At 42.1% G+C, this 26,277-nt stretch overlaps 2 protein-coding genes across 5 annotated transcripts in view; one reads left to right on the top strand and one right to left on the bottom strand.

Annotated features, from left to right (window-relative positions):
• The window catches only part of Skeletor (DM13 and DOMON_DOH domain-containing protein skeletor), an 87,728-nt gene extending 72,868 nt beyond the window's left edge, over positions 1–14,860 (top strand). Inside the window, exons 7-14 of one of the 4 annotated variants that reach the window (XM_028320603.1) lie at positions 7,264–7,363; positions 7,831–8,015; positions 8,451–8,645; positions 9,338–9,466; positions 10,153–10,312; positions 10,722–10,915; positions 11,295–11,522; positions 12,312–14,860. In XM_028320603.1, the coding sequence (XP_028176404.1) occupies positions 7,264–7,363; positions 7,831–8,015; positions 8,451–8,645; positions 9,338–9,466; positions 10,153–10,312; positions 10,722–10,915; positions 11,295–11,522; positions 12,312–14,714 (3,594 nt within the window). In that variant the 3' untranslated portion in view covers positions 14,715–14,860. Of the gene's footprint in view, positions 1–1,103; positions 1,289–1,576; positions 1,772–2,538; positions 2,668–3,083; positions 3,244–3,981; positions 4,176–4,658; positions 4,887–5,486; positions 5,709–7,263; positions 7,364–7,830; positions 8,016–8,450; positions 8,646–9,337; positions 9,467–10,152; positions 10,313–10,721; positions 10,916–11,294; positions 11,523–12,311 lie in introns of all 4 variants that reach the window. The other 3 variants (XM_028320606.1, XM_028320605.1, XM_028320604.1) reach the window with 3 other exon arrangements.
• A 4,000-nt stretch (positions 14,861–18,860) lies between these two features.
• On the bottom strand, positions 18,861–25,671 carry LOC114364443 (ankyrin repeat and SAM domain-containing protein flippy). Its single transcript, XM_028320613.1, has 8 exons — positions 25,481–25,671; positions 24,888–25,157; positions 24,261–24,390; positions 23,417–23,507; positions 21,304–21,452; positions 20,555–20,693; positions 19,552–19,672; positions 18,861–18,981 (listed from the first exon to the last, which is right to left on the bottom strand). The coding sequence occupies exons 1-8, from the start codon at positions 25,669–25,671 to the stop codon at positions 18,861–18,863; spliced, it is 1,212 nt and encodes a 403-aa protein (XP_028176414.1).
• Positions 25,672–26,277: the final 606 nt, after the last annotated feature.

The following is a 26,277-nucleotide window of genomic DNA, read 5'->3' as shown; positions in this document are numbered from 1 at the left end:
CGAATTTTTCATCATAAATCTTTCTTCTTTTGTGAATGACGATGATTTTGTTTTCCACCACTGTTATCACACTGTTCCGCCAATGTTACAGGAGCTCATCAGAAGTCCTAAATCCATTAGGCTTCGGTTTAGTATTAAACGCTATACGAGGCTTCAGCCATCAGCATCAGCGTCAAATGTTTCTAACGACGCGATATGCCGACGTCAACGTCTGAAAAAAAAAAAAAACCGACTCCAAAAAACCTACACTAAAACGTAGAAAAATAATTACTAATTACCTACTTATTTATTAGGACGAATTATTAATATTTATGTAGGTATACCATGATTGATACTTCTGGAGTCGGTGCCAAGATTATGAAACATGTAAAGTTTGCCTGCACCGACTCCAAAAGTATCAATCATGGTATACCTACATAAATATTAATAATTCGTCCTAATAAATAAGTAGGTAATTAGTAATTATTTTTCTACGTTTTAGTGTAGGTTTTTTGGAGTCGGTTTTATTTTTTTTTATAAAATTTTACTTATTTCTTGCTTTTTAGTTAACTAATTATTACCTTGATGTTACCACTGAAGGTAGGCAGTACACTGAGACCAAAAAAAATTGGTTCATAATCGGCGGAGATATTGCGTATAAAAAAGTTCATCCCCAATTTTCCACCCTTGGGGGTGAAATATTTTCTTCAAATTCGCATGAAACCACCCTTTTGATAATACCTATTCAACAAAAAAATAATCGTTCAAATTGGTTTATAATCGGCGGAGATATTGCGTATAAAAAAGTTCATCCCCAATTTTCCACCCTTGGGGGTTGTTTTTTTTATTATTAAATTTAAATGAGACCACCCTTGAGGTATTACCTATACGTCGAAAAAAGATTTGTTCAAATCGGTTCATAATTGGCGGAGTTATCGCGTAACAAACATAGAAAAAAAAAAAAAAAAACATACGGGTCGAATTGATGGCTCCTTTTTTGAAGTCGGTTGAAAAGACCACAACAGTACATTTCTATAGTAAACATTGTGACGCGGCCTGCGTTTATAGGAGACGACAGCCTTAGATGATTGATTACCCATTTCCATGGTCTTTTATTCCCACAGAGGACGGCGAGTACATGTCCTTCGGTATATCTGGCGACCCGGCGCACTCGCAGATGGTGGGCAGCGACGTGGCGGTGGCGTGGGTGGACAAGGACACGCTCAAGGGATACGCCGTGGACTACTACCTGGACGCCAAGAGCCAGTGCGCGGGAGTTAGAGGATCCTGTCCTGATGAGAGGCTTGGGGTGAGTCACGTCATTCTTTTCATCATCATCATCATCATTTCAGCCATAGAAGCACTGCTGAACAAGACCTCCCCCTGTACAGTGGTCTTCTCACAAGCTAGTAGCTAAGAAGACAATGTAGAATGAGGTCCTGTCACTTGCCGATGGTGCCAACCATTGACTGGAAATACGGTTGCCCCAAATAGGTGTAGGAGTTATGATCGTCTTGCTCATAGTATAAATTCCATTCAAAAAAAGTCTTAGTAAAGTTTTATCCAATGACTGTAGCCGTAAATATCTTTCCTGCAGGAGAAGACCAACTCAGTGCGTCTACTGAACGCGGCGCTGGTGAACGGCTACTCCATCGTGACGTACCAGCGCGCGCTGCGGGCGGCCGACGAGCTGGACCGCGCCGTGCTCACCAACGCCTCGCAGCCTATTGTCTGGGCATTAGGGCCGCTCAACTCGCGCAACGAGGTGTCCTACCACCACCACTTCACCAAGGTGAGTTATGACGAGGTGTCTTACAACCACCACTTCACCAAGGTGAGTTATCACGAGGTGTCCTACCACCACCACTTCACCAAGGTGAGTTATCACGAGGTGTCCTACCACCACCACTTCACCAAGGTGAGTCATCACGAGGTGTTCTACCACCACCACTTCACCAAGGTGAGTCATCACGAGGTGTCCTACCACCACCACTTCACCAAGGTGAGTTATCGCGAGGTGTCTTACAACCACCACTTCAGGTGAGCGACCAGCGCCAACGTCAAATACCATCTCACATCTTGATTCTCCCCTTCAGAATAGGCCGCACTCACCTCCACAGATTTTCAAACATTATAAAGTCACTTAATATTGAGATCGAACTGGTTATGTGGTATGGTGTGTACGAGTACAATCACCGTCAAATACCTCGTGACACCCACAAAGTGTCCAAAAATTTTACAACACAAGTTGTGTTGCGAACTTTTTGGCTACTTTGGGTGTTACGAATTCTTTGATGCTGACTGTATGTACGAGTATGTAAGTTAGCGATTTGACTTAAAAGATTGCAAAGTAATTACTTACGTTATTTCATTTCATTGCATTACTTACATTATGTAAGTAACTCAAGATACTAGGCACTTCAGTCTGAGTCGATTTTTATCATACTTGAATTGTAAGATTGCCAGATACTATTGGTACCGACTTAGGTTAGTCTAACTCCACATCAAACTCTTGCATTTTCAGTAAGTATGGACTTTAATCTGATATTGTTCTTACAGGGCGACAAGTTCATCGAGTTCGGTCGTCCGCCCGTGTGGAACTGCCCCATGCCCGAGGGCGAAGAGGAGCACGCGCCCGAGCCGCCACGTCAAGAGGTGCAGCATCATAGCAGACCAGTGCAGGAGAACGTGAGTGTGGCGAGAGATTTTTACTTGAGAATAATTTAGAACTAGCTACATATTTAATAATATATTTGAAGACGTTACAATAACTTCTGGAACATTTGTGACCAGTTTAGAGATGGCAAATGTAAGTACAAATTTCATTGGTTTGACAGATAAAGTAAATAATTGACTGGGTGTCCACTGTCCACTGCCCTTATGAAATGGATAGTGAAGTTTTCTTCACAGAAAACTTGATTAGTTTATGGCAATCACGAGCTTGAATAATAGATAGTGGACACGTGGATTCACTGAATTTCAGAATGTCCAACATTAATGTAAGGAACCACATATTTTTTTAACTAAGTCTCCATTGCTTTTAATTTTTACTCGACTGTGCCAGAAGGAGGGTTATGTTTTTAAAATATTTGTTCTAATTACAGACAGCAGTAATCAAGCCAAACCCCGTGCCGACGCCGAAGCCGGTAGCCAAGGCGGTGCCGTGGGAGATCCCCGCCATCCAGTGCTACGAGCCTCCAGATGGCGTGTTCTACGCGCAGATGGGACCCACGGGCGGCAAGCAAGGATACTCGGCCATCACTGGTCAGTATTGATCATTTTGGAATTTTTTTATAGATATTTTGTGACAAGAGCAGGTGCTAAAGACTTTTTCCGAAGATTTCTACTACTAATCCTGCTCTGGCTGCATCTATGCGACCGATCGATGACTGCGTCGGTCCTTGATTCACCGAGTGGAATAACATATAGTTTCTGATAAATCGGATACTATTCTGAATCTCATAAATCTCGTATTATTCTGGCAGAGTAGAATATGATTTTTGTCATGGTAGGTATCGTAAAAGGCGAAAATCAAGCATCCCCAACCCGTCTGATAAGCGAGGGGACTATAGGCGAATATCTTCCATTTACCTCTGATTTTGAGAGTCCTGCATCTGCACGGGACTATACCTACTCCTGTGTAGCCGTGATCTACAGCAGCTTGAGAACCCATAAAAACCCAACCAGTGACGTTCAAGTTTGTCACGGGAGAAATTTGTGCCGAGAGTTCGTGCTCCTGCGAGATATAAAATGACCTGATGATGTAAAACGATGACAAAATGATGATTAAATAGTTCAGGTGTGGTCGATCGCGAATATAAGTCCAGTCGATCGTGGCAAGGCAAAAAATACTACATGATTGTGTACTAAACTATGCTGTTTCATTTAAGATTTCAAGAAGTATGTAAGTGATGATAGATCGCCCGGGGTTTCGTTAGTAAACAGTAGATCTTATGTCTAATCAAGTTGGCCAGCCCTGAAATTAGATGTCTGTAATCCTAGGCCACGTGGGCTGGGGCATCTCGTGGTACATCAACGGGCTGCTGATCCCGGAGATCAATGTCGTCCGCGGCCGCAAGTACACCTTCGTGGTGGAGGGCGGCCACGACGCCTCCGTGCCCGCGCGCTACCATCCCTTCTACATCACCAATGATCCTGTCGGAGGATACTACCACAAGAACGACCAGGAGAAGAAGGTATGGCTTTGCATTTAGTAGTAGACACCCTAAAACAAAATTATAAGATAATACTTCCTTCTCTAAAAGAACACAAAATTATACTCCTGAAAACACAAATAATTTTAAAGTACATACCTAGTTATCGGTAAATCATACTTTTTAGTAGCTTTGAAAATATGAAAAGTTAGTCGATAAGGCGAAAAAGTTGCGTATTTACCATACAGAATCTATGGGAGAGTTTTGTATTGATAGCTCAGAAATAAAAAGACCTAGCGTCATTGTTTTAAAAATACAGAAGTAAAATTTCTACTCTCATGAAATTACTCTGATCAAAATTATCTTTGATTGCATTGACTGCTTAAAAATCGTCAAATGCTCTTTACATGTCTCATTCTTTTTTGTCCAAACATTTATCCAAGTATTACACATAGGTACCCCAAATGGGCGTATAAAATTACTCTTTAGCTAGAACCAGTAGCTAACTTCAAATTTCCCACCCAGGGCATAGAAATCTACGCCGGCGTCCGGCGTTCCCGGGCAGGCGAGCTGATTCCTACCGGCGTGGGTCGCCTGTGCAACTGGACGCCCGACAACAACGGGCCGGAGGCCGACGAGTACCCCAGCTTCGGCGCCTACCAGCGCTCCCTCACGCTCGTCTGCGAGGAGGGCAACCCTGGCGTCGTCACCTGGATCCCTGATAGGAATACCCCAGACACCGTCTACTACCAGGTTTGGATCACCGCTTTGATGTTGGATTGGAGGTAGCACTTCTGTTTTAACGCACTTGGCTGCAGTTTTGAGATTAATAGCTTGTCAAAAAAAGCTTAGTTTCATTGCTTCAAGCACGTTTTGAATATAGCACAGATTGTTAAGGAGTAACATACTTTTGTGATGACCTTGGACTGCTACCTTTAATTAATGATTACTTTATGTTGTGGCGTCCTAGATAAGATTAATACTATAAGTAGGGTCACATAATTTGATATTCATAAAAACATTTGTACATACATTTTCCTACATCAAGAAACCAAATTAGGAGCCGATTCAGCAATGTATTGTAATTGTATATGCGCTAATTATTACTTAACTTTCTTACATTTCATATTTCAAAACTATTCTGTGGGGCGCTGTTGCCCATTCTCAAACACTACATCATTTCACAAACTACATGCGCTCGCTCTGTGTAAATAATCTTTACTATCTGTTTTCTGTTTCAGCCTTCCAAGTCTTCTCTGTTTCGCATGAGATCCATTCATGATTATATCGCGGACGGTGACCCGATGTGTTACTAAGCTTTTCGATGGGATATTAACATGCGTTTCCTTTCAGTGTTTCACTCACCGACACCTCGGCTGGAAGATAAACGTGCACGACGAGTGCGACGAGTCGGAGGCCGAGGAGAGTCGCGTGGAGGAGCGCGTGGCGGCGCCCGACGACCTGCGCGGCGAGGAGTCCATTCAGGTACGCAGCCGCCTCCCGCCCGACCAAAACTTTCTAGATCGTCGCCAGAAAGTGGAGAAAATAATCGAAGCGAAACCGAATTATGACGATTTCAGTAGGNTCATTTCTTTTTGTATTTTGTAGACAGCAGTTATGTATCTAGAAAACTGGACCGAAATTGAAAAATTTTACTCGACTTGGCGGTTGCACTACTGTGCCCCCAAATATTTTAGTTTTTCCTTGATTCATACACCAAACACTACTTATATTCCAAATTTGAAGCTTCTAGGTCTGCTAGAAGTGCCTTAGAGTTTTGATGATCGGTGAGTCAGTGAGTCAGTGAGTCAGTGAGTCAGTCAGTGAGTGACAAAATTAAGTAACTTTGACCCGTTATAATTCTTAAACTACTGGTTCAAATTGAATGAAATTTTAAATATACCGTGTCTTTACAATGCCTGCATAGCTAATGAAAATTCAGCCTTCTAGTTTTATCCACAACGAAGTTACTGGCGGTCGAAAATGGCCTGAATTGCTTCGAGAAAAGGATGGTACGTCCGTGCCGCTTTTTTGCTCGACTTGGTGGGGGCACTGCCGTGCCCCCAGATAACGTTATAAATTTTAATATTAACAGACATCAACCAACTTTTATTGACAGTTTTAAAATGTATTAAACAAAATTAGTCGGTTACTAGTATTAACACTAATAAAAATCACCAATAATGTTAATGTTCACGTAATAATTACTGCATCAATTCTTATTTGAAATCATTTTATTTTATCGCGACACAGCCAATCAACATCAACAGTAAACACAAAACGCGCTCCAATGCACTGCAGTGCTAAAGGCAGAATCAGTTATTTTTGAGTAGGACTTCAAAGAGAAGTACTCAGTATAATCTGTAGTTTTCTAGCTTCGCTTGTAGTCGGTTTAGTCCTAAGGCCAGGCATTCAGCCGCTGCCCACGAGCGTCCACTCGCTCTTAGTCGCCGCATCCATCTTGCCTCCGCAACGTTTCTAAAGAACAGGGACAGATATTAAGAGGGCAGGAATTACTCCCGCCGTGATCTATGGGGGCTGAGGATTATACGCCGCACTGTTGGTTGGGGTACAGGATGCGTTGTTGTTGTGATTCTAACGAGACAAGACTATGATCTTTTACATACAATGACGAGATGCGTATCAAGCTAAAGGCAATATGTATGTAGTTTTAATAATCTCAATTTGGTAAATTTGGTAAACATTAATATGATCCATAGAACGTGGAAAACCGCAAATGAAATAGGTAAAGGAACAAAGAAGAAAACATACTTATTTAGTGCCTACCTATCTACTGCAAATAATACATGATATTAATACATACTTAGGTATTTTGTGTTGGTACTTTACTAAGGATTTTTGTTTTAGTTCTAGTCAGTCTCTGAAAATAGGTAAATAGTTAGGGCTGTGCTCCTGCAACAGAGACTAAATAACCCTCCTTCTGGCGTAGTTGGGTAATGACGATGATGACTTCGGATTCGCATAAACGCAGGGATGGCACGTTAACCTGTGTTTGGTTCTCTGAAGATAGAAGGGGCCTGTTTTTGGAATAAGGTGGTAAATTACGGCGAGGGGGCCGGAGGAATAACGTACCTAAGTGGTGGTTACTGACGCATCGTTTTGTTTGCAGTCGAAGCTGAATTGCGAGGTGCTGCACGACGAGCTGGCGTTCGAGGTGCGCTGGGCGGTAGCCGGCGACAGCATCGTGCTGCAGCTCGTCGCTAAACTCGGTAACGGGCCTTTTATACTAGCTTCTTTCTTTCTTATCACCATTTCAGCCAGTAGAAGTCCACTGATTAACGATGTAAGTCTAACTCAAGAAACACAGCCACATCCCTTTTGAACCAATAGCACCAGAAGTAGCACAGCTCGAATTTTTCATCATAAATCTTTCTTCTTTTGTAAATGACGATGATTTTGTTTTCCACCATTGTTATCACACTGTTCCGCCAATGTTACGGGAGCTCATCAGAAGTTCCTTAATCCATTAGGGTACGGTCTATTAAACGCTATACGAGGCTTCAGCCATCAGCATCAGCGTCAAATGTTTCTAACGACGCGATATGCCGACGTCAACGTCTGAAAAAGACCACAACAGTACATTTCTATAGTAAACATTGTGACGCGGCCTGCGTTTATAGGAGACGACAGCCTTAGATGATTGATCACCCATTTCCATGGTCTTTTATTCCCACAGAGGACGGCGAGTACATGTCCTTCGGTATATCTGGCGACCCGGCGCACTCGCAGATGGTGGGCAGTGACGTGGCGGTGGCGTGGGTGGACAAGGACACGCTCAAGGGATACGCCGTGGACTACTACCTCGATGCTAAGAGCCAGTGCGCGGGAGTTAGAGGATCCTGTCCTGATGAGAGGCTTGGGGTGAGTCACGTGATGCGTTTACTAGCTTAAATGCTTGATTTCAGGAGTGTTAGAAAGAAGTAGTTTGAAGAACTAGAAGACTCATTGGCCATGATGGCATTAATTAATCAAAATAATAAGCATTATTTATACAAACTATGAATGTAATGTTCCATCCAACTCTTGTATATTTCAAAATCAGTTAGTTACCTATGAATAAAAGTGCTCACTAGTTCACTTGACGTCACTATACTTATGTGACGCCACTGTAGAATGAGGTATTTTCTATTGACCGTGTTGCCTACCAGTGAGCAAAAATCAAAATAGCCCTAGCTGCTGTTTAAAGAGGTATATTCGTTTCGCACATTCCGTCTAAATGGAAATAAGAAAGAGGTTTGGTCTTAAGTCAATAAAGTTTTATCCAATGACCATTGCTAAATGATATCTTACCTGCAGGAGAAGACCAACTCAGTGCGCCTACTGAACGCGGCGCTGGTGAACGGCTACTCCATCGTGACGTACCAGCGCGCGCTGCGGGCGGCCGACGAGCTGGACCGCGCCGTGCTCACTAACGCCTCGCAGCCTATTGTCTGGGCATTAGGGCCGCTCAACTCGCGCAACGAGGTGTCCTACCACCACCACTTCACCAAGGTGAGTCATCACGAGGTGTTCTACCACCACCACTTCACCAAGGTTAGATATCGCGAGGTGTCTTACAACCACCACTTCACTAAGGTGAGCGATAGGTGTACCAGCACCAACGGCAAATATCATCTCTCATCTTGATTCTCTACTTCAAAATAAGTCGCACTCATAAACCTCCACAGATTTTTAAACATTATAAAGCCACTTAATGAGACCGAACTGGTTATGTAGGTGTGTACGAGTACAATCATCGTCAAATACCTCGTGACACCCAACGTGTCCAAAAATTTTACAACACAAGTTGTGTTGCAAACATTTTGGCTACTTTGGGTGTTACGAATTCTTTGATGCTGACTGTATGTACGAGTACGTAAGTTAGCGATTTGACTTAAATGATTGCAAAGTAACGCACGTATTCACAAACATTACTATGAGATCTCACAGCGCGCGTGGACGCACAGGGTGACATACGAACCAATCATAGAGCTCTATTCTATTGCTGCTTCACTTAAGCAAGTATCGTTTGTGAATACGGGCGTAAGTAATGTTCAAGATACTGGGCACTTCAGTCTAAGTCAATTTTTAACTTGCTTGAATTACAAGATTGCCAGATACTATTGGTACTGTTAGTCTAACTCCACATCAAACTTTTGCATTTTCAGTAAGTATAGACTTTCATGTGATGTTGTTTCTCGCAGGGCGACAAGTTCATCGAGTTCGGTCGTCCGCCCGTGTGGAACTGCCCCATGCCCGAGGGCGAGGAGGAGCATGCACCTGAACCGCCACGACAAGAAGTGCAGCATCATAGCAGACCTGTCCAGGAAAACGTGAGTGTGGCGAGAGTCTTTTCATCATCATCATCATCATCATCATTTCAGCCATAGGACGTCCACTGCTGATTTTTAATTGAGAATAATCTAGAACTAGGTACACTACATAATATTTGAAGATGTTGCAATAACTTCGTATGAAACATTCGCGACCAGTTCAGAGATGGCAAATATAAGTACAAATTTTATTGGGTTGTTGACAGTCAATAAGTGAATAATTGACTGGGTGTTCACTGTTCACTGCCCTTATGAAATTGGAAAGTGAAGTTTTCTTCACAGAAAACTTGATTAGTTTATGGAAATCATGAATCACTGAATTTCACAGTGGACACGTGGATTCACTGAATTTCAGAATGTCCAACATTGTTATTAAATTTTTAGCGTTAAGAGGTATACTTAACATTGATGAAACAAACGCTGGCTGTAACAGCGTATTACACTTGAAAATTTCGACGGGTTCATCCAGTGTCTAAGTAGCTCAGTTGGAAGAGCAGTCGCCCGGCAAGCGGAGGTCGTGGGTTCAATTCCCGCCTTAGGCAGTTCGATTTTTTCAAGTTATTTATAATGTCCAACATTAATGTAAGGCACCACATATTTTTTAACTAAGTCTCCATTGCTTTTAATTTTTACTTGACTGTGCCAGAAGGAGGGTTATGTTTTTAAAATATTTGTTCTAATTACAGACAGCAGTAATCAAGCCGAACCCCGTGCCGACGCCGAAGCCGGTGGCCAAGGCAGTTCCCTGGGAGATCCCCGCCATCCAGTGCTACGAGCCTCCAGATGGCGTGTTCTACGCGCAGATGGGACCTACTGGCGGCAAGCAAGGATACTCGGCCATCACTGGTCAGTATTGATCATTTTGGAATTTGTTTATAGATATTTTGTGACAAGAGCAGGTGCTAAGGACTTCCCCCAAAGAATTCCATAACGAATCCCGCTCTGTCCACAGCTATGCGATCGACCGACAATTTCGTCACTCTTTTAATTTTGTATTGCTTTTGAAATGTAGGCACGCTTTACCTCTGGTCTATTAAAGGGTCGTATTTCTGCACGGGATTATTATCTCCTCTTGTTCCTGCTGCTGTATCTTCTGTACATCCAGGATCTACAGCTTGCCGGCAATAATAATCCACCCAGTGCAGTCCAAGTTTTTCATAGGAAATATGTGCCGCAATTCGTGCTCTGTCAGGGGATTAAATGATCTGATGATGTAAAATGACAAAATGATGATAGATGACGTTTGTAATCCTAGGCCACGTGGGCTGGGGCATATCGTGGTACATCAACGGGCTGCTGATACCGGAGATCAATGTCGTCCGCGGCCGCAAGTACACCTTCGTGGTGGAGGGCGGCCACGACGCCTCCGTGCCCGCGCGCTACCATCCCTTCTACATCACCAATGATCCTGTTGGAGGATACTACCATAAGAACGACCAGGAGAAGAAGGTATGGCTTTGCGTTTGAGTAGTAGACACCCTAAAACAAAATTATAAGATAATACTTCCTTCTCTAAAAGAACACAAAATTATACTCCTGAAAACACAAATAATTTTAAAGTACCTACCTAGTTACCGGTAAATCATACTTTTTAGTAGCTTTGAAAAATATGAAAAGTTAGTCGATAAGGCGAAAAAGTTGCGTCTTTACCATACTGAATCTATGGGAGAGTTTTGTATTGATATCTCGGAAATAAAACGTGTTAATGTATTAAAACATTAGAAGAACAAAATAGTCACTCACCAATTATGGCGTATGAAATTGCTCTCTTTCACCCAAGTACCACACACGAGCGAGAACCACTAACTAATTTCTATCTTCTACTCAGGGCATAGAAATCTACGCTGGCGTCCGGCGCTCTCGAGCAGGCGAGCTGATTCCTACCGGCGTGGGCCGCCTGTGCAACTGGACGCCCGACAACAACGGGCCGGAAGCCGACGAGTACCCCAGCTTCGGCGCCTACCAGCGCTCCCTCACGCTCGTCTGCGAGGAGGGCAACCCTGGCGTCGTCACCTGGATCCCTGACAGGAACACCCCAGACACCGTCTACTACCAGGTTTGGATCACCGCTTTGATGTTGGATTGGAGGTAGCACTTCTGTTTTAGCGCACTTGGCTGCAGTTTTGAGATTAATAGCTTGTCAAAAAAAGCTTAGTTTCATTGCTTCAAGCACGTTTTGAATATAGCACAGATTGTTAAGGAGTAACATACTTTTGTGATGATCTTGGACTGCTACCTTTAATGAATGATTACTTTATGTTGTGGCGTCCTAGATTAGACGTATAAGTAGGGTCACATAATTTGATGTTCATAACAACATTTGTACATACATTTTACCACATCAAGAAACCAAATTAGGAGCCGATTCAGCAATGTCTAAATATATAAAAGGAGAAACTGACTGACTGACTGACAGATCAACGCACAGCCTAAACGGCTAAACGTAGGCACTTGAAATTTGGAAGGAACGTAGCTTAGGTACCGTAGAGGTGCACTAAGAAAGGAATTTCCGAAATTCCCACGGGAACGGGAATTAGCGGGAAAAACGCGTACGAAGTCGCGGGCGGCCGCTAGTATTGTATATGCGCTAAATATTACTTAACTTTCTTACATTTCATATTTCAAAACTATTCTGTGGGGCGCTGTTGCCCATTCTCAAACACTACATCATTTCACAAACTACATGCGCTCGCTCTGTGTAAATAATCTTTACTATCTGTTTTCTGTTTCAGCCTTCCAAGTCTTCTCTGTTTCGCATGAGACCCATTCATGATTATACTCGCGGACGGTGACCGAATGTGTTACTAAGCTTTTCGATGGGATATTAACATGCGTTTCCTTTCAGTGTTTCACTCACCGACACCTCGGCTGGAAGATAAACGTGCACGACGAGTGCGACGAGTCGGAGGCCGAGGAGAGTCGCGTGGAGGAGCGCGTGGCGGCGCCCGACGACCTGCGCGGCGAGGAGTCCATTCAGGTACGCAGCCGCCTCCCGCCCGACCAAAACTTTCTAGATCGTCGCCAGAAAGTGGAGAAAATAATCGAAGCGAAACCGAATTATGACGATTTCAGTAGGTCGAAGGGCGACGGTGGCCGCCAGGGAGACGCGCCGCCGCGGCAGGAGTTTGAGTTGCCCGTGTCACAAGTGCAGATCAAGGAGGTCATCCGAGCCGTCGAGGGCATCGAGAGCGAGATGCGCGACGAGATGCGCCGCAACCAGACCAGGACCCCTACACAGTACCGCGTCCACGAGGACGTCAACGAAGCCTTCCTGCCTGAGCGCCCCGTGAGAGAGGGAGACGAGTACGTCGTGGGCCGGACGCCCGAAACCTTCTTCTTGCCGCCCAACCAGCAGCCGCTCACGTTGCAGTCTGTCATGCGCCCCAACCAGATGAACAAGCCCGGAGGTCAACGACCACCGTTCAGACGACCGGTGCCCCCAGAAATCAAACTTCGTCGACCTCCACCTGGCTTCCCTAAAGGAAACAACTACCCGCTGCAGATGCCTGGCCCCCACAACCCCAATGGTATGCACAAGAAAGTGCCGCCCAAACACCGCGGACCTATGAACCAAGGCCGGCCGATGCCTCCAGGAGTTCCACCCATGAAAGTTATGCCGCCCCTATCGCATCCCAAGCCATCGTTTGGTCACAATTCTCAAAAGCATGGGCCTAAAATACCGGATGGGCCAGTGCAGTCTATTGTTGTTGGAAAACCAGGCTTAACAGGCGTCGCGCACCCACAGAATTTCAATCTGCAAGCCCCGACGTTGAATCTGGGACAGCCGGATATCATTATGAACCAAGTCGTGAGAAGTCAAATTACTTTACCGGGTGCAGGCGATACCACCCCGCAACACAGTTCACCACCACAGACATTTGTGAGTAAACCGGGACAGATAATTTTGGGTAAGCCAATGGATAACCCTGTTCCATTAGATCAGCAAATGACTCACACTAAGCATCACAATATCCACACACAGACTAAGCCAAAACCAGTTAAGGAATCTCATCCTCAAAATAACCATAATCAACATAAACATAATCAGTTTGAGAATGACAGAGAGCAGGCGCAAAATGAAATCAAGTCTTCAGACTTTATGGGAGAATCAGTCGAAAATTCCACGTATCAGCCAGCTGTTAACACTGGATTTAAGCCAGATTCTATTGTTATTGAGAGTGGGTTCAAGCCGATAATCAGAGAGCCATTGATGGCAGGTGAAGATCGTATAACTGATGACGGAGAAGGCAACGCAAACAGGCGAGAGGACACGGATGTCGAGGAAGACTACGAAGAAGCTCCACAGTACATCAATCACGCTTATCCAAGTGACAAAATTACAGAATCTTTTGAACCCATGTTCATACCCTCACCTGAAGACCATCTTTTGTCAGCAGATGATAAGACTAAAGAGATTTTCCCTAGCAACCACGCGAAGGAAGACAGGCCACACCCCGTCTACGTGAGAACGGAGAGTGAACTGAATGCGTTGTTTAGTAAAAAGAATATGGACAAAGAGGTGACATCAGACATGGTTATGGAATCGAATAAAGTCAGCCCACAATACTTGCCACCTGACCCAAAACTGCCTAAAGAACAGTCACAAAGACTTTCAATGACTGAAGGGATGACTTTTACGTCATACGACGGCAAGTTAGTATCTGCCGCCACTCTGACCACCATACCCAATGCAAGACCTAGCACTAAAAATATTTTTTCATCTAAATTACCAACAAGTTCAGAACAACTCCTAAAAACGCCTCAATTTGGACCTTTCAAAGGTGAGATACCAGCAATAGTAGGAACTCCCATTAGTACAGAAATGGCAAAAGAACTCACGCCGGCATTACCTGATACAAGAACTACACGTCTCAAACTAGTTAATTCATTCCACAAAGATGACGAGTCTATAACGGACGATTTAAAACCAGAAGCTAGTGAAAAAGATGAAGTTAAGATAGATCCTAAAGAAGATGAAGAAGATGAAAAATCTGACGACGATGAAGAAGATGACGAAGAAGAATACGAGGAAGAGGTGGATGATGAGCCCGCGATCAGAAACAAAAGAGAGTCGAAAACAGCCCAGTTCGAGAGGGGGGAAGTAGAGGAACAGATCCCTCCCAAGTCATCAAGTTCTGTCGACAGCCAAATGGATTTTGAATGGCCTCGAGCGACCGCGTCCTCAAGCAGATTATCAGTGCATTGGAAATTTTATCCAGTATTACTCATTCTAAAAGCATTCTTCTGACTTAATGTTTAGTAACTTATTTATTGTAACTGTAAGCCTTGCCATTAATGCATTTCGTGTAACTCGACTCTCGGGGTAAGGTGACTGCGTTGGAACTGTCGGCCGTCGGTGTCTTCTTGGTTGTACTAACATCCGTTACCACTTCACACGCATAATGCAATTCAATACTCCGTTAGATTAGGGACTTTGTAAATATTTTTTTATTGTAATAATAAATTAGTGTTTTATTTTTATGACTTTTATTTGATTCCTTACAAAATATTGGTGAATAACTAATTTCCACTCAGTGGTACTTTTCTAAATTTGGTGGTGTGAGCTCTTATTACAGTAGAGAATAATAAAGCTGCATGGTACGAGACGTTGAGGAAGAGTTAAGTTACCTTTACGCAATAAAGAGTTTGATTTAAATTTATTTTATTTAGTTTCTCATCGTCATGATAAAATAATTTACTTAATTTTAGGAGAAATATTTTTCTTAGTGACCATAACATACAGAGTTAATTTTTTTTTCCTACAAAAAGCGATTTATAAAACTTGATTCCATTGCCTCAATATTGTCAGTAAAAAGTTTTCGTTTTCACCACTCAGCCATAGACTCCGCGCTACCCGAATTTTGAAAATGGAACAGTACTTGGCGACAGCGCGGCGCCACGCGACGCGGTTCAATGGACTCTGTTATTATTTTGAAGTGAAAATGTCTCGCATGACATTTTATTTTGTGATGGATTTATTTTAAGTTTCTAGTGTTATCGAGTAAAACAATAATTGAGTGTAAATATTGATTTAATGTGGTTAGTTTAGACTTGACTGTAAGTGCTGGAGCAAAAACTTTTGGCGGTAAGCGGTAGAAGTTTGTTGGTGGACTTTTGCTGCTTTTCCGTCGTGCTGGAAGCTTAGGCTGGAAGTAATGGAATCAGGTATGTACTCTTTCTTGATTTATTTTAATTTCTAACTATAGAAGAGACGCAACGTAGGTACATTGCGTAGGCACATAAGTATTGATTAATTATTTTTACTATTTGGACGGTAACCTACTAAAATGATAGGTTCTAAATTTCGGTATATTGTAAGCATGTTGATTGTGATTTATGTACTTTGCAGCTCAGATAAGTAAAGACAATCGTAATTTTCTATTGAAAGTAGGTACAAATAGAGCCTAAACGTACGAAGGCAGGTTTTCACGCCCGCCCGTTTGTGTTGTGACTCGTGACATTATCTTCAGTTCCTAGTGGGTGCGATTTTTCATAAAAAATATTGTAATGCATAGGTGACTGCTTAGCTACGGCACGTCATTCTAAACGCTGTGACGTCTTATTTAGTTGTAATAAATGCGATCATCATCATCATTTCAGCCACAGGACGTACACTGCTGAATATAGGCCTCCCCCAATGATTTCCATAATGACCGCTTGGTAGCGGCCAGCATCCAGCGTCTTATTGCTACCTTTATGAGATCGTCTGTCCAACTTGTAGGTAGGTCACTTCAGCTTGATAACCCGTCGGGGGTTATGTCAGTGCTTTTAGTTCGTTTACGCATTTCATTTCTGAATACGTGCGATATTGCTACAAAAATTAAGCCTGGGCGCAGACCACCGACTTTTTGTTAAGCCGATAGTTTAGTCGGACAGTTAAATGACTAAAGTGACTGAGTTTGTTGCGGCGCTTCTTCTTAGTACTTGCCAAATGTTGGTCTCGAAGCGCTGGTAGGGTAAAAAGATTATGAGACATGTAGAGGCTCCTTAAGAGCAAAATATTTGACGAGTTGTAAGCACTATATAATAGTCTATACAAATAAAGAAATTTTGACTTTGATTTTGAAATATCGACCGACTAAAAGTCGGTGGTCTGCGCCTAGGCTAATAGCACACTGTGCTAATAGTTTGTGTCGACAGTATAAACTCGAGTGATCACTTGAGAAGCGTGTGCACGTTGTAGATCTTCTTGGTGAGGCGCGTGAAGTTGGCGAGCGCCTTCTCGTGCGGGTACTGCGAGTCCACCAGCCGCAGGACCGAGTCCCGGCTGCGGCCGCTGCAGGCATACCAACAATGTAGATCCTGGCTACACAGGAGTTGCAGTGGTGGGAACGAGAGGTGGGAATAGTCCCGATACGAACAATAATGCATTACTACCCGTTCGCGCTAAGTTTGCCGGTCCGTGGAATGCGCGTCCCCTCTCCCAACCGCGATTAAACGCAATTAGTTAGTGATTAAACGCAATTAATGTGTCTCATTTTACGCAAATACATAATTTTTATCAATACTAATAAATATAATTAACTTTTAAAAAAAATAAAACCGACTTCAAATGCGTGAACACAAAAAAAAACTAAAAATTGAAAATATTGGGTATAAAAATTTCATCCCCGATTTTCCACCCTTGGGGGTGAAATATTTTCTTCAAATTCGCATTAAACCACCCTTTTGATAATNATATGTAAAAGCCTTGTTTCCGTATCTATCGGAGTCATGTATTCAGTTTCCAAGTGTTCAGCGACAACCGAATACTATTGATTGTGGTTTGTTTGCCATTGCTTTTGCCACCTCTTTAGCTCGGAATATTTATAAATACATATATAAAATTAATATTCATACATAAAAGTACAAGGCAAAATATCGGGAGAGTTTAGGCTCCATTCACCAGGTGTATAAATTGACATAATAAGTTTATTATATTTGCTGCTACGGAACCCTTTGTGCGCGAGCCCGACTCGCACTTGGCCGGTTTTTTTTACTATTTGGACGGTAACCTACTAAAAAGATAAGTTCTAAATTAGGGTATATTGTAAGCATGTTGATTATGATTTATGTACTTTACAGCTTAGATAAGTAAAGAAAATTGTACTTTTCTATTAAAAGTAGGTAGACAAATAGAGCCTAAGTAGCAGGCAGGTCTTCACGCCCGGCGTTTGTGACTCGTGACATTATCTTCATTCCTTCACTTCCTCGTGGGTGCGATTTTTCATCAAAAATGTAATGCATAGGTGACTGCTTAGCTAAGGCACGTCATTCTAAACGCTGTGGCGTCTTATGTAGTAGGTATGTCACCCTCATAGAGGCTTACAATAAACAGTGGTTCTATGACTATACCCGCCTGCACTAATCTATAGATACAATAATCTGGCGGTCTTAGATGGCGTCTTATGTAGTCTTCTATATATATAAAAGAAAGTCGTGTTAGTTACTCCACTTATAACTCAAGAACGGCTGAACCGATTAAGCTGAAAATTGTCAAGGAGGTAGTTTAGAGCCAGGAGAAGGACATAGGATACTTTTTATCCCGTTCGAAATAAAAAAAAAGTCTGCTTATTTATTGCCATTAGGGCGGAACAAAGTTCACCGGGACAGCTAGTTAGTAATAAGTGCGATCATCATCATCATTTCAGCCACAGGACGTCTGCTGCTGAAAATAGGCCTCCCCCAATGATTGCCATGATGACCGGTTGGTAGCGGCCAGCATCCAGCGCCTTATTGCTACCTTTATGAGATCGTCTGTCCAACTTGTAGGTAAATCTCGTTTGCCTCCTGTCACATAAAAAAAAGATGTCACTTCAGCTCGCTAATCCATCGGACTATATCAGCGACTTTAGTTCGTTTACGGATTTCATTTCTGAATACGTGCGATATTGCTACAAAAATTAAGCCTGGGCGCAGACCACCGACTTTTTGTTAGGCCGGTAGTTTAGTCGGACAGTTAACTATCGACCGACTAAGGGCTATATTTCACCGGGACACCATGGCGGCGCAACCAGTCGCCGGCTACCAACAAAATGTATGCAGCTTTGCGCAACCACACGGACACCAGGTGAGTAACTCTCTATAGAGCTGTATACATTTTGTTGGTAGCCGGCGACTGGTTGCGCCGCCATGGTGTCCCGGTGAAATATAGCCCTTAGTCGGTCGATAGTTAACTGTCCGACTAAACTACCGGCCTAACAAAAAGTCGGTGGTCTGCNGCTACCAACAAAATGTATGCAGCTTTGCGCAACCACACGGACACCAGGTGAGTAACTCTCTATAGAGCTGTATACATTTTGTTGGTAGCCGGCGACTGGTTGCGCCGCCATGGTGTCCCGGTGAAATATAGCCCTAAAAGTCGGTGGTCTGCGCCTAGGCTAATAGTTTGTGTCGACGTATAAACTCGTCGTGATCACTTGAGAAGCGTGTGCACGTTGTAGATCTTCTTGGTGAGGCGCGTGAAGTTGGCGAGCGCCTTCTCGTGCGGGTACTGCGAGTCCACAAGCCGCAGGATCGAGTCCCGGCTGCGGCCGCTGCAGGCATACCAACAATGTAGATCCTGGCTACACAGGAGTTGCAGTGGTGGGAACGAGAGGTGGGAATAGTCCCGATACGAACAATAATGCATTACTACCCGTTCGCGCTAAGTTTGCCGGTCCGTGGAATGCGCGTCCCCTCTCCCAACCGCGATTAAACGCAATTAATTAGTGATTAAACGCAATTAATGTGTCTTATTTTACGCGAATACATAATTTTTATCAATACTAATAAATAAAAAATATTTTAAATGTAGTTTGTTATAGTTATAGACGATTCTCTTCGAGTGACGTCATATCGCCAGCGGCAAACTTAAAGCGAACGGATAGTAGAATACATTTTCACCACACATTTCTATTACGAATAACTCATATTGGCAATGCTAATTTAGCATAGTAGAACCAACACTCAAAGATTTTGCAAAATTTAACTAAATTTCAAGGGGTACGTATTATTAAAACTAGCTGCCCTGGCGAACTTCGTACCGCCTATGTTCATCTGAATTATTATGAAATTAACTGACTATAGCCTCAAAAATAGAAAAGCACTATTCTATTCATACTCACTGTCTGTTCTTCAAAAGCCTGGCAACAGAGGTGAGCGGCAGGCCGGCGTGGTCGCGTATTTCCACGTCGCTCCCGCGCTGTACTAGTTCCTCTATGATTTCAGACTTGGCTCCTTGGCACACTATAAAAACGGATACCTAACCTAAGTACGAGTACAACGACAGGACAACAAGCACTCTCTTTATGACAGCACATCAACTCTGATGTCTGTTATGTAGGGACGAATTTGCAACAAAAAATATAATGGACGTGCTGTTGGCGACAGTAGGTACTTACATTAAAATTAGTTTTCACACAACTGCTCCTATTATAAAGTAAGTAGCTTAGACTTATTTTTAAATACATTTTCAGCTTTAGTAATATTTTTTAATAAGGTTGGTAGCTCTATAGATTATTCCCAACAATATTTCTTTTTAGCAGTAAATTAATGTGATTTAAGAATTTTATTAATGTCTTCAAGCCACATGGGACTTAAGTCAAAGCTTATTATGTACTTAACGCTAATTGGTTTACGAAAATTAAACACTGTTCTTTTGGTAGGGCATTACTTAAAAAAATTTAAGCCTGATTTAGTCAATTTGTCGGAAATTGATTTTTTTCTTACAACTTGGACAGGATAAGTCTGTTACGTGAGGTAGTGTCTGTCTCTAACAGTAGCAAACCTTCCTTCGCCGCGAAACCAACCATCTGCGTTCACTTCGACGGTTGCTAGTATGGGGAAGTAAATATAGAACTGTATTGAAGTTTTTTCGCTGTCTCAATTTTGCAGCGGCTGCTAGTTAAACTCTACTACAAGTCGCCGCTGCACGCATGCACCAGCCGCCACTGACAATTATCTATATTTATTTATTGAAGTAAGATAATCAAATGCTCGCGGCGCAGGACCGGTCTTTGTGGAAATCCTTGGACCATCTGAATCCCGCCTTTGTCCAGCAGTGAACGTCTTTCGGCNCTTTCGGGTGAAACGAACGAACGAATCAAATGATAATAAAACATGTCTTACGCGCTCTGAATAAAGGCGTCCATCCGTTGTTGTCGGTGGCAGTCAGGTCGCCGCCACGAGCCAGCACCAGCCGCAAGGTCTCTAGGTTACAGGAGTCCACCGCATAGTGCTCCACCCGCAGCCCGTTCAGGTCACGAGCCTGGGAAACCATCACACCATCATCAAGTGATTTGGTTTTAAGTGTGGGAGTACGACCCTCTATAATTTAACAGAGTCAAAAGGAGGATTTGGTCTACACTCCTGATGCTGGCCAGATAGACTATGGAGGCCTTCTCTTAGTTGCTTCATAGGACATCCACGCGGAGAGTAGGGGTTTATTATTGTACTCTGCCTAAAACTACACGGCAATTTAAATTCATAATTTTAACACTGTCATGTCGTCATCGAAATGCTGATTCGAAGGTCGTTTGTTTGATGCCCGATAATAGCTGGCAGGGGCAGGGCACATAGTACGCAGAACTGACGGCCGATGGGGCAGCAAGGTTCTGGAATGGAGGCCGCGTACCGGAAAACGCAGCGTGGGACCTCCACCTACAAGGTGGACCGACGACATCGTAAAGGTAGCAGGGAAGCGCTGGACGCAGGCCGCTACCAATCGATCTACGTGGAAAGCATTGGGGGAGGCCTATGTTCAGCAGTGGACGTCCTATGGCTGAAATGATGAATAGCTGAAACATGGTAATGGATAGGAGGAGTAATAGGAGTGAGCCTGAACACAAACATTTCTTACATAGGCAGCTGGTCCATACCTCAAAGTCAGCGCCCCAGTCGAGCAGATACTCCACTATAGCGGTATGGCTGCCTAGAACAGCCAGATGCAGCGGCGTCTGCCCCGTCGCGGATGGCTGGTCTAACTCTGCACCCGACGAGACCAGCAGCCGGACTGTGTTTATGTCTCCTGGGGGACACGTAGGAATGAGAAAGTTTATTAGCATGGCATGTTTATGAAATGGCGGAAAATAGAATTCTCCTATCTATGTCTTTTCAAAGTCAAAGTCAAAGTCAAAATTTCTTTATTTGTTTAGACTAATAAATAGTTCTTACAAATCGTCATTTTGCTCTTAAGGAGCCTCTACATGTCTCATAATCTTTTTACCCTACCAGCGCTTCGAGACCAACATTTGGCAAGTGCTGAGAAGAAGCGCCGCAACAAACTCAGTCACCACTGTCTGCCGGTTAATATAAATAAATATAAATAGTAGTAGTAGGTATACCGGTGATTCACCTACCCGAGCTACCTGTAAACGCAACGCTATCCGGTGCACGCGCACTCAATATGCATGGAATCAATTTGGATGAAATCAAATACATGTCGTACGCCCTGAAACACAGTGCAGCAATCAGTGCTAGTGAAAATGAAACAGACACTTCTTATTTTACATACTTTACATTTGTATTAGTTTTGATTCTTTTTATGTTAATTGTGTTAATTGCCTTCCGCAAACATGTAAAAATTTTATGTAAACGAAATTATCGGAATACTCATAAAAATGAAACTTCCGATAATTTCTCACTTAGGGAGGGAGGAGTTATGCATCCGTCAGCTCCCTCTGCTCTAGACTAAACAAGATAAGTCATCACTTTCCACTCTACAGTGTAAGCATTCGTAGAATTGTTATTCACATAAGAGATGTGTCAGCAGAACTAAATTGTAAACACCGTACTGGACGACTGCGATCGGCCACAATATTAAATCATTATTAAATCGCCTCCAACTCGGCGAGGACGTGATCACTTAGTTTAATTAAATATAATCCTTTTTAAAAAGCTTCCACCCCGCTCCCGAAATCTTAGTAGGTACATTCGATTCAGGAGCAGTTCACTGAATTTACCATGCATTCTTGTATGGTGTATCTTATAAGAATGGGTATACAAGATTGCGTGGTATATTAAACAAGGTAGTGACGTGCTAATATCTAGACTTACATATTAAGATACTAGTAGAAATGACTCGCATACATAAATTTGAATAACTTGGATTGACCAGTCCCCGACAGCAGCGCCTGTTCACAGACATGACGAGTGAACCAGCCATCGCTTCACTCGACCATATTGGAGGGAATGTAACGTCTAGTTATTAAATTCAAAAATGCTAAATTAATTTTATTTAGAAATACGTAACAAACTTTATCTGTTGCTACTGTAAAAATATTACGTCCTATATTTATAAGCCGGTAGAGCGTCTCTTTAAAAAAATCAGATAGTAATAAAATTTTATTAGCGAGCAAGTATGTTCAAGGAAAATAAGCTTTCAATTCTGATTACGTCGAACCAAAGCTTATATCAGGTACAAAAAATATTGTCAAGAGGAATGTTCTGGAAAATTAATCCCTAAAACGTGAACCACCTGGGGCGAATTTTTCTGAGTATTATTAAAATGTGCAAAAAGTATGTTTATTTTGATCGAGACGTTTGTAAGACGGCGCTTTGACCTCGGCTCTCTTTGGAAATGCTTTCTAATCGCTTATAGGTTTTGCTGAAAGAACTTGCGGTTACAGAAATCGGGCCAAGTTTTCATAAACTTGAAGTTTAGTAATATTTTCTTTAGCGTTACTTACTAAACACATTTTAGATTAATTTGATTTGTTAAACCTACTAATATACAAAATAGGAACCAATACAAAATATTATCTCTGTGACATGGATAAAACTGTCAGTAACTTACGTAATATCAGATAAAAAATATTAATTTTAACCACCAGATTCTTTATTGGGACCATTTTCCGGACAAAATATGCAGAAGAGGCTCTACTATAGACTTTGCATTTCAACTATCTCCAAAATATTTAAAGTCTGGCTTCACAAAAGTTGCAGGAGTAGAAAGACTAACTTGGCGTGCGCTCTACCATGCCGCATCCTGACCTTTCCTGACAGCCGTCGCGAGCGGTGTGAACCCATTAGTGGAATTGACTGTCCCGATTAACGATGGCTTTTCTTCCAGCATTACTTGGATCTGAAATGTTTCAATAGTCTTTGTATACATTTGGGAATGTTTTGTTCGCTTAAAGGAGGGCATTATTTAGTCTACAATGATAGAAGAGGTTATAAAGTCTTTATAAATGTTGGGATAGCTTACTGTTTGTATACTACAGATCTACAGGGATTGGGAGGCTTTTGTTTGTAGAATTAATAAAATGAAATACGACTTTACCCTTAGACTCCACTCCACATACATTGTGACATACATTTAAGTTAATTATTAGTTTATTTGGAAATGGTATTCCTACTCACAACAAATAAATTACAATAAAAGCAATTGAACAGAGGTGGAATTGTGTAATAAAGCAATCGTTATCATTTGACAGTTCATAACATACGATTATTCTGTCAAACGATTGCGTTACACAATTCCACCTCCGGTTATCCAATTTTCCACTCTACGAAAATTCTGCACCTCTTTCAATTTCAATATTGCATAATTAATACTTGAGCATCTTTTATGAGTATACTCGTAGTAGGTCGTAGTAGAAGGAGGATATTCGAACTAGTCGTGTAGCTTGAATTTTAAATTGGGACACTGAACGTGGATAATTAGGCCAACTCTTCTAAATAAGACTGAGGTGCGGACGAATGTTTCATTGGGCTCCGGTGGTTTTTTGGGTAGGCAGGCCCTGGCGAGGAGAGTTCCACATAACCCCTTAGTCGTCCCTAACCCAGTAGATTTAATGAGTTTAAAGGATTTCCTGACGTAAAAAAGTATAAGAACCTGCTTCAGATACCCGCACCTGACAGCCATGCAGAAGCAAACAGCTGACGTTCCATCCGTGTCTGTACTCGTCCACACCTCTTCAGACCACTGTGACTCTAGCCACTTGCGTTGTTGCTTTTGTAGCGGCCTGAAAGGTGGACAACAAAATAATTAAGGTACACTTTCACAATCAAACGTGTAAAATAGTTTCATATTTTTACATCTTGTCAAACTCTATTCACATTCATTTTGTTTTTGGGCTTGTTTTGCTATCAATCTCAGAAGTGGAGTGTGTTTGGAAGATGCTTTTAAGTTCTGATATCAAATCGTCATTTTACACTGGTCTACGTACATTCTAACAAGTCAGTAACCTATTTTGAACCTTCCTCTATCCTGTAGGTTGTAACTAAACTGTTTAGCAAATCTAGTTCTTCTTAAGTGAGTTATTTATTATTGAATTTTAACCCCCTTACTAATAAAAAGTTACACAGTTGTTGATCACTGTTTTAAAGTGACATTTCCATACAAAACGTCACTTTAAAACACTGTTCAATGAGCGTGTAAGTTTTATTAGTAAGGGGGTAAGGATATTGATGCTATTTAATTCACCCCTCTGTCAAAATATTGGTTCTTGTCCTTACTTACTTATCATCTGATAGAGTATGATTTTCTTTGTGTTCCTGTATTCTTTCTGTATTCTCTTCACGAGAAAAGTTGTCTTCACATACCACTTCACTAGATTTATTTATTCTTAGTTCTTTCAGCTTTTCTATCACTGCATCTTGACTGCCGTAGTGTTCCAGCGCCTTTTGTGAAAGCGAAGGCAATGCGGTCGCTTTGAGAATCACTTTGAGACGGAATCTATAAGGGTGCCTTGGTGCTAGGTAGTCTATGAGTTTCGAGGTTTTGCCACCACTGTAAAAGCGTATAATATTTTCATTTAAATGACATTTACCTACAGCAAACTAATTCATTATTTTTTTTGTATACTTATAATATTTTAAACTTCGGGAGGGTAACTATTTGTTTACCTTTATAAAAGTGTTTTTTAGCAAATTCTCGTAGCAGTAATAAATTATTGTTAAGAATACTGTATAATACGTTGTATTCTTGAATAATAAACAATTAAATTGCTCTATCGTAAGACTGCTAGTCACTACGCCCATCAACCTTAAGCTTATGGCTACATTATTTTCAAAATTATTTGTAAAACTTGTAAAAAGAAAAAATATATTCACCTATAAGCGACCACCCATGGTGGTATCTTCTCATTCCTCTCGAGCCTGTACAGAAAGTCACCACTCAGAAATTCAAAAGGACCATCCTGTGGCCATTCCAGCAATATACTGCACTTAGTTCTCTCTGTGACTTCTGGAGCCCTCGGCTGCCAGGCCTCAAACGCTTCTGATAGAGCTGATTGAAGATCCATAGTTGTACTACTCTAGGATTGTTGGATATAGACTTTTAGTTCATACTAGATAGATTCTTCACAATTTCTTTTCCAGTTAGGTTACTAGACTAACTAGAGTTTACTCGAGTAGTTGTTAGGGTCTTATAGATTTCAAACAACTACAAAGAACATTCTTTCTTAGCAGGCATCACTTACATCCTTTCAATTACATCAAATTCGAATCATATTTTTGTCCCCATCGGACTGACTCGAACATGAAATTACTTTTAAAATTATTCTAAATGTAATGAATTCTTCCCAAAATATCTCGTTAGTAATTTACATTTATGCTTTCATTTTAACATAGAGGGCTTAAAATAGTTTATCAAGTAAGCCAATAAATAGGGCTCATAACTTTGAACAACTGAGCTTACACTTCAATCTTAACCCAATCACTCGCGACACGTTGCCTCTCACTTCAAATCACGCGATCGTTTAGCCCACAATAGCACGAGAGGATCGTCCGTCCCCCGAACATCACAGCTAGATTGGCCAAATCTCGTGCCCAGCCATGTCCAATAACCGATGGCCACTAAGCTCCGTGCTACAATGGATCACCGTGGTTTAGTTTGATCGATGCCTCTT

Source organism: Ostrinia furnacalis, unplaced genomic scaffold, assembly GCF_004193835.3.
Source record: "Ostrinia furnacalis isolate ACB-3 unplaced genomic scaffold, ASM419383v2 OfSCF7415, whole genome shotgun sequence".
NCBI lineage: Eukaryota > Metazoa > Arthropoda > Insecta > Lepidoptera > Crambidae > Ostrinia > Ostrinia furnacalis.
This window is presented reverse-complemented; position numbering and strand designations above follow the sequence as displayed.